The sequence below is a fragment of the Akebia trifoliata genome, chromosome 4 (assembly GCF_017979445.1).
Source record: "Akebia trifoliata isolate Shusen 1 chromosome 4, ASM1797944v1, whole genome shotgun sequence".
Classification (NCBI taxonomy): Eukaryota; Viridiplantae; Streptophyta; class Magnoliopsida; order Ranunculales; family Lardizabalaceae; genus Akebia; species Akebia trifoliata.
The window spans coordinates 14,576,607-14,585,762 of record NC_141378.1 but is presented as its reverse complement, the minus strand read 5'-3'; the positions used below and the strand labels follow the sequence as shown (position 1 = coordinate 14,585,762).

Here is a 9,156-nt window from a genome sequence, read left to right as displayed (position 1 = left end):
TTTTATGAATCATCTTATCATAACTAATTTTATAAGATTTCAAATCCTATTAAAGGTCTTTTGAGCCCACATGGATGATCAAATTAATAATCCAACAATACAAATTTTAGGTTTCATGGAAAAATTTAAATTTAAAAAAAGAAAAAAAAACAATACTTCTGAAATTTGATTGTTGATGTTAAAACTAGATGATTATTAAAATCTCAAATTTAAAGTTAAAATTTAATGAAGAATTTTTTTTTTATAAAAAAAATTAATTTTCTTTTCAAAATTTTTATACTGTTGTCCTTTAATTATAACCCTGTGTCATTAGATAAAGATTTTGGATGTTACAAATTAATGTGATTCGAATCAACTTCAAGATATGTTAAGCAAAAAATTAATAACATAAATTTAAACTTAACCATAGGATCTTCACTTTAGGGTTTGATTTGATAACGAACTTGATAAAGTGAGATTTGATAGATAACAAACTTCACAAAATAAGTTTTCCTTGAAGGTCTTTGATAGGTAATAAATTTCATAAAATAAGTTTCCCTTAGAGTTGTTCGAACTTCAATGGGGATTTTTTTTTTTCTTTTAATAAAAATGCAACAGTTGACTTGCATGGAGCACCTCTCTACAAGCCATAGAGAAAACAAAAGGGTGTGTACAGAAGGGAGACCAATGAAAAGAAGTTGGAGAATCGAGGTTCAATTCTCTGCCATTCTTTAATATGCAAACCAAGTGAAGGACGTGCTTGAAAAGACATCGAAAGAGATGTATTGGAAGAAGAGAATTCCTATTTTACCTTCTTACAAAATGCAGAAAATCACAGACTTGAAGCAGTTCATCTGTCAACTTGGGATGCCTTTGACTTGCTAGATTTGTCCCTCTCATTATTATTATTATTTTGAGTGCTTCTATTGCAATACTAACTTTTACTAAGATCACCCAACTCTGGGTAATTCATTTCACAATTAGAACTTCTAACATTATATTTATATGACCCATTCAAGTGTAAACACGTATAAAGAGAAAGAATTCATCGGACGTTAATTGAGATGGCAAGACTGAATGGATTTGTTTTTTAGAATATGTCTTTAAATTTTTATATGCCCATCCACCAAAAGATGACTATTCATCTATTGTTTACATGCCGGTGGGAAGGTATGTATGGCCGTCAAAGAAAAAAAACATATAAGGAGAAATAATGAGATAGTATATGATATATACTGGGTTGGGCCACCCTTCAGGTTTAAGCCCAAATATGACCTATACATTCTATGGGCTTGAAAATTACTAGTCTGGCACTCCGGCTCTCCTTTGTGAACTCAACATCATGGACCCATCCCATGTTTTGTCCGGGCTAAATGCTTTGGTGGGTTGCGGGTATATGCTCACCTGATTGGTGACCATACAAAAAATAAATGTTTGGTGTCAAATGACATTTCTATTCAAGATAGGCTAGCCTGACTAACTTGGTAAGATTTCAATCCTAATTAAGGGTAGTTTGGTCCACTTGGCTTGCAAAACACCACAAATCTCTACATGTCGTAGCCTAGAACGATTTAAAAATTAAAAATTAAAGTTCAACAGTAAAAATTAACTTTCTTTAAATTTTCTTTTTTTTTTCTTGAGTGGAAGTTCGTAAACTTTTTTGCCCTACATCCCTATGGCATTCAGTCATGTTTTTGGATGCAACTAAAGGTAGTGCCTCCTCTTTTGATTTTCTCACCTAAAAATAGGTATACCTTTTATAAAAAAAAGAAATCGATCCTTAATTTTTTTTCCAAGCACAACATGTATAGCCATTAAAAATTATCATCTTTTTTATGTGCTTGAAATTCATCTGTTGGCCTATTCATATATAAACCCTGTACTTGTAAGAATCTCAAGTTAATTAACAGATAGAAATTACCAATTTGATTAGTTATTTTGTTAAACTCTGCCATACATGATACATGATAAGAACCACCTCAAGATATGTGATAAGTGATTCGAGGTCATTTTGAAACTTAGGGAGCCTACAAACCACAATATGTGATGATTTAGATTAATTTTCTATTAAAAATGGGATTGGATTCGATAAAATTACATGCCTTTGCCTTCTGTTATTTCTCACTCATCGATGATGTGAGAGTAATTATTAGCTTTTTGAGTCATTCTCAATATTGTACTTTCTTTCGTGTGCTCCGCTAGTGGTGCTTGCATATTGGTTGACTATTCAAGAATCTTATAGCTTTATCGATTCACAGGATTTCTTTGTACCTATGTCGCGAGTGTCATGATTTGGTTAATCAAATTCTTTATCCCAGGCAGGAGCTACACTGTTCTACAAAGTAAAAATTGGCAAGAAAATGTTTTTTGAGAAAAATTAAGATTTGGATATACATGATTTAACATTTTAAAGGTAAAGTCATTTTATCTTATACTTGGTGGAATATATTCTATGTATGATTCCATAGTTCAGAGGAAAAACAAAATCATATTTCCAATTCTGGGTGGAATATATTCCTCACACAGCCCATTTGGAAAAAAGATTTCCAACTTTTTTTCAATTCTGGGTGGAATCCTAATATTATTCTCATACTATCATTCCCACCCCCCAAAACTCACCAAAAATAGAAATCAACTTTTTTTTTTAAAATGTGTAATCACATGAAGTTGGTGAGGTTGACATAGGGTTCAAAAACTGTCTTCACCCAAAAATTACTTTACCAACTAATTTGCCCGCTTGCCAGTAAAAAAAGGAGTAGGTTTAGCCTGACTAACTTAGTAAGGTAAAAAAAAACGCCTTACTAAGGCTCATTCACCATCGTAACAAAACCACGAGATTTAATAGGAAAATATTTTTTTTATACAAATAATGTAATAAATAAAACTCAATCTAATAACTATAAATATTTGGGATAATTACTTAATAGACAATGAGGAGAGGACGTCTTTTTAAATTCACCTTGAGTTTTGGGGTGGCAGTTTAACATCCTAGTTAGTAAAATCTTTCTTTCTTAATCCCCCCTCTTTCCTAAAATGGTAAATTCAAACTTCAAATAGTTGAGGTTGTTGATTTAAATTGTCAAACAATCATTCAAATTTTGAAGATTACACACGAGGGGTCTAGAGAAAAGAAGCCACTTATGGAATTATCATCAGATGTGACAAATTAGTTGCAAATCATGAATATTTGTGCACCTTTTGCGATAGGATACTAACTGGTTATTATCACACCTCCTTACCTAGTACTTGATGTGCCAACTCATGAGATCCAAATGATTGTTCTCGACTATTAACTTTTAAATGTCGTCAATAGCAAAATGGTTGATCTCAACAATTTGAATCAATATCTCAATGTTTCATATACAAATGTCAAGATTGACGATTTACGATCATTGATCTTGATGATTGTAAAAAAGTCGATAATCATCTCAATGGTGTTAATTAGCATATAGGCAATTTAAATGGTCCACCTTACCAATTAAAGTTTAAAATGAGTCATTTAGAAAGAAATCCCTCTATTAGGTTGCATTATGTAATTTTTCCTAAAAGAAATTGTTAAAGTGCGATCGTTTGTACGAGGGGCCCTTTAGTAATATATTGATTTTCCTAAACCCAAACGAGGTGTGATGTTCTTTATCAAACATGCCGCTGAAAAAATTTCAGGAGATCAGTACTTTTTTTCTACAGATAAGTATAAATTCTTTTGGGATCTGTTCGGTGGATTTTCTAGGAATTTCCTCTCATCGAAACCGTTTGTTTGATGCATATTGTCAAACGTTGTTTGAGATTGACCCTTTTCTATTTAGAGGTGCAAAAAGGTAGTTTTGGGTTGGTTGGTAGCGGTATCTTCTACTGATATTAACCCTTTTAAATTTTTAATACCTCAGTTGTTGTTGTTGTATTCTGGATTTATAGCCAGAGAGGAAACCATGTTTAAACTTTAATGTGGGAAATCCAACAGTGATCCTTCTCTCTCTTATTCTCTTTGTTCTCTCTCTCTCTCTCTCTCTCTCTCATACAACAAGAGATCTTCACGAGAAGCAAAAGTTCTTCAGAGTGTACGACTTTCGGGGTCCTTCTCTCTCTCTCTCTCTCTCTCTCACACACACAGTTTCTCTGTCTCTCTTTCTATTAAAAGGGTCACCAAGTAAAGGGTTTGTATGTAGAGAGAGAGAGAGAGAGAGAGAGAGGGAGAGGGAGAGGGAGAGGGAGAGAGAGAGATGGATCATGTAAGAGCAAGAAGAGGCAGAGAAGCAATAAGCCCAGACAAAGCAAGAGTATATGTGCACCCAAAGACACGACCATTTAGAAAAGTCCAAGTCTTGTATTATCTTAGCAGAAATGGTCAACTTGAACATCCCCATTTCATGGAAGTCTCTCACTTACCCAACCAACCACTTCGCTTAAGAGGTAACTTTCAAAAACTTAATCACCAAAACAAAAACATGTTGTTTTTTGTTTCAATTTCTAAGTAACCATTTTATTTTATTTTTTAAATTTCAGATGTAATTGATCGACTCACTATTCTTAGAGGCAGAAACATGCCTTCTCTCTTCTCCTGGTCTTGCAAAAGGTATGATTGTTTCTCTATGCTTCAAGTTAATTTCTCAACTATAAACTATGTGTCTTAATTTCATCTCTCTTTGATTATTTTGGGTCTCTGGGTCTGTTTGTTTGTTTAGGAGTTACAAGAATGGGTTTGTGTGGAACGATTTAGCAGAAAACGATGTGATCTACCCATCTGAAGGAGCTGAGTATGTCCTCAAAGGTTCCGAGTTGATTGAAGGCTGTGCTGGTTAGTCTCACTCTCATCTCTCAACAACACTTTTGAAAGTCGCTGAGTCGACTCAAAATTCTTCCGCGTTAGTCATCTATTCATATTTTTTTTAAAAGATTTTTCCGAAATCAAATGATTTTCATGTATTTGTTTATTTGTAAATAAGCTTACTCTAATCGGAATTATGTTATAATAAATATAAGTATAATTATTTTAATGTAATATGAGTTTTAAAACCATTTATCCATGACTCTATCAATCCATATTGATTTTATAGGCATTCTATTGCAACACTAATTTTTTCTCTGAGCACTCCAAGATGTGTGATATGGAAGAAATTAGCTCACATATTGGGGTGCTGTTAGCACAAAATTGGTGTGGCGATAGATGATGCTTCTCTAATTTTACTTATTATATATTTAAAAATGTACATTGACTATTTAAGTTGAATCTAGAGTTATGAGTTGACTCGACTCGGTTGATTCGCTAGTGGAGAACAACCTTTTAGCATTTTGGCTTAATTCATTTATTTTTTTTCGTTCTCACAACTTTAATGTTTCAGAAAGATTTCAACAGCTTCAAGTGAGGAACAATCAAGAAAACCCAGAACCCAATTTCCAACCAAAACGAAAACAACTGATTGGATCTCAAAACAAAGAACCAGTAATGGAAGTAGAAGACATGATGAGAGATGAAGAAGAAGTAGACGAAGACGAAGACGAAGACCAAGAAGAGAAAAGAATCAACATCTCAAGAGGTGTTTCTACAGAAGAACTCTCCGAACACAAACACCACCCAAAAACTGACAACAATCATACCGAAATTACCCTTGAAGACGCTTCTCCTCCTTCGACTACTTCCACAATTTCCGAAAAAGCCCATGAAACTAAGATGAGTCGAAACTCGGTTTTGCTTCAACTCATCGCTTGTGGTAGCTCGGTTGCCATTAAAGGAAGAAAAGCTCCTGTTTTTTGTACAAATGTGAGGAAAAGTAGTAGTCTTCATAAAGGGGTTCTCTGTAAGACTGCAACAAAGGTGATTGAAGAAGAGATCAATTATATGTCTGAGAATCCAAGGTTTGGGAATCCTCAATCGGAAGAGAAGGAGTACTTTAGTGGGAGTATTATTGAGTCAATGACTGAAGAACGAGTTGCGACTGAGCCGGTTTTGAAGAAATCGTCGTCTTATAATGAAGAAAGGTACTTTCTCCAACAATCCTTCATTCCATCCGGGATTAGGCTCACTGGGTCGACTCATTGGGTTGACTCTGGCATTTCACCTGGTTTTACTCCATGCAATGTTCTATTTAATGAGTCACAATCCTGAATTAACTTTATTCACCTAATAAATTACCTCATTATATTTTAAATGATTTTAAAAAAAAATTTATAAAATAAAACGTTGTAGGACCACTTCATTACAGTTTTATAGAGAATAACCACACCCCACCCATGGTGATAGAATTTTTTGGCATCCTCACTACATTGTCTATTTTCTTCTCCATTCTAATATTACTTTTTTTTTATATATTATAAGTAACAATATATTCATATGAAAAGAAAATAATATTAGGCCAGTTAAGGTGACCAACCTAGCAAGACCTTCTAAAAAGACGTTATTCACTAGAAATACAAAGCATCCCATCACAGTTATAAATAAAATCCTTGAAGAAGATCCTCCTAAATTCTCTAAAAACTTACTATATTTCATCTTTTATTCATTTAATATATTTTATTATTGTTATCTTTTATCTTCTTAATTTCAATTTTTTAATAATATTTTTTCCTTGTAACTCCCATGACCCGGAAGAGGACGCCCTTGCCCAAGTCTAATTATATGATAAATTCTGATCGATCAAAAAAATCAATGGTTATCAATGGAAGTTCAATTGGTTTTTTTGAACTCTTTTTTTTTTTTATTAGAAGAAAGTTATCCAATCCTCTTAAGAACACTTGACTAATACTAGAGGCATGTGCAATTCCTTTGTTTAACAAGTAATTTTTTTATATATCGTTGCGGATGGCTCCTAAGTGGCAATTTGAATTCAAGATCTCCATTGCCCTTATCAAAATGTGAGACCATCAACTTATGAAGAAATCATATTTTGATCTCTTTTATCAAATCTGAGACCATCAAATTCTTTGTGGGGCCTATCAAAATGTGAGGTCAATTTTCTTGTCTCATCAAGAAATCATATTTTGACTACAGTACAAAGTGTATGGAGATCCTAATGCGTTGAGTTGCATTAGATCACACCTCCTAATGTATTTATTTTTGTGTAGGAGCTCAAAGTCAAGATTAGGAGAAGCAGAAGCAGTGGAAAAAGTGGAGGAGAAAAGCAAGAGAGGAAATTGCATCCCTTCGAAGAAATCTTCGACAAAGCAATCCAAGAAATGACACTATCGTACAATCTGTCCCATGATAATATCTTACAACCTTTAAATTGTGGAGTTGTTGGATAGGTAATTATTAAGTGTTATTAGCATTGTACGTAATAGTCTGACTTCATTAAATACTGATCTTTTATTATCAAAAAAGTAATGGTGGATATTCACTTTTGGACCAATGTGGAAATCTCTCCATTGTTATAAGGAGGTTGATTCTCTCTTCTAATCTCCGAAATCGTAACGATCACAGTGATTGGTGAGTTATATATATATGGGTCCCGTTCCCCACCCTAAACTTTACCCTACAATTTAACAAACATATTTTGTCCTACATGGGTTAGAAGTTTTGGAATGGGCTGATTTTTGGTGAGGATGATCTCTATGGTGAGAAGATCATCCTCACAAAAAATCAGCTCAATCCAAAACTTCTAACCCCATCAAAAATGGTTTACAAAAAATGGACGGTCCATGATTTTTCAACTTGTAAACATGAGGCTAAAAATTTCGGAATGGGCTGATTTTTGGTGAGGATGATCTTCTAATCATAGAGATTATCCTCATAAAAAATCAGCCCATTCCAAAACTTCTAACCCATGTAGGACAAAACACGTTTGTTAAAGTGTAGGGTAGAGCTTAGGGTGTTGAACATTTCCCTATATATATATATATATATATATATATATATATATATATATATATATATATATATATATAAACGAAGATAACTTTTGTTATTACACCAATTTTTGCTAGCGTAAATGCAAAAGTGGTTAATTCTTTTATGATTTACATATGAAATAGGGTGGCATTAGCAAATAGTTGATGTGATAATAGAATCTTTTTAAAAGAATATGCAACGCAACTCAACCCGAAGTTCTATATATTAATATGTAATTAGTTTTAAATTATTTTTTTAGTTTTCTCTTCCTCCATATATTTGTAAAATTAAGGAAATACATTTTTTTTTTAAATTGATTTTTTTTCCTATTTGAATCAATTTAATGTGGGATTTGGTTTAGTAAGGTTTGTCTAAATATTATTTCAATGATAGATTTAGAGGTTGTATGGGATTTTATTTACTTGTCATTTTATTTTTTATGTTTAATATTTTTTCAGACATAAAATATTATTTTTGATCAATATTAAATGAGGTCCAACCCATACGAAATTACCTGATTTGGGCTAACCCAAGCTCAACCTAATTTTAGAAGTTCAACATTGGGTTGAGCTCAATTAATGATCTTAAGCCTGATGGTTTGATTGAGTTGAGCCCGGGTTTGCCCTCCATCTCACCCCGGTTGCAGCCCCATCCTTAGATTGGTACCGGGCGCTTGGCCACCTAACAATAATGACCCAATGTCAGAAAGTTTTCACATGTGTGATCTACTTGTGGCCCTGACATGCATTGGGTGTGATCCCTACTTGGATCAAAAGTTGTGGGCCGTTTTTATTTCCTGAGCCGTCACACTAGAATGAGTTAATCTGTGGCTCTGTTAGAGTGGGCCTAAATATTTTAGTGTTATTTGGACTTGCCCCTCCATGAATATTTGGCATACATTTTGACCTTGGTCTCCTTGTAAGATTTTAATATAATAACCTAAATGCCCTCATCTTCATCTCAGGTAAATTAACCCTTGATTATCTTCTCCCAAAAGCCAAGTTTTCTTTAATCATCTTTACTATTTTAATGAGAGAAGGCATAGTACAAGGGGGTCGACACAAAAATTTGAGTGGTCATAGCTGGCCCCACTTTTATATTTAAAATAAATATAATCAAGGTCATTTGGGTAAAAAACCCAAGAGACCTACTATTCATCATGCTTAATTTTCAAAATTACAAATGTCTCCTTTTAAAATGTAATCTTCAAAAACCCTTTAATTAATATTATGAATTACAAATAAGCTCTTTTAGTACACGTGTGTTTGCACATGCCACCTTCTTGGTTAAATAACGACTTCACCATTAATGATCTTACCCATATATCAAATAAAATTAAATATAATAGGTAGTCC

The 9,156-nt window shown here is 33.3% G+C and overlaps 1 protein-coding gene across 1 annotated transcript; it reads left to right on the top strand.

Annotated features, from left to right (window-relative positions):
* Positions 1–4,134: 4,134 nt before the first annotated feature.
* Positions 4,135–7,263, top strand: LOC147404025 (protein SOSEKI 2-like). Its single transcript, XM_086437701.1, has 5 exons — positions 4,135–4,389; positions 4,483–4,552; positions 4,662–4,774; positions 5,319–5,955; positions 7,039–7,263. The coding sequence occupies exons 1-5, from the start codon at positions 4,200–4,202 to the stop codon at positions 7,151–7,153; spliced, it is 1,125 nt and encodes a 374-aa protein (XP_086293827.1). The 5' UTR covers positions 4,135–4,199; the 3' UTR covers positions 7,154–7,263.
* The last annotated feature ends 1,893 nt before the right edge of the window (positions 7,264–9,156 follow it).

Coding starts and splice junctions, on each gene's coding strand:
- LOC147404025 (XM_086437701.1), top strand. CDS start 4,200: ATGGATCATGTAAGAGCAAGAAGAGGCAGAGAAGCAATAAGCCCAGAC. Junction 4,390..4,482: donor CCAACCACTTCGCTTAAGAG/GTAACTTTCAAA, acceptor TTTAAATTTCAG/ATGTAATTGATCGACTCACT. Junction 5,956..7,038: donor TCGTCTTATAATGAAGAAAG/GTACTTTCTCCA, acceptor ATTTTTGTGTAG/GAGCTCAAAGTCAAGATTAG.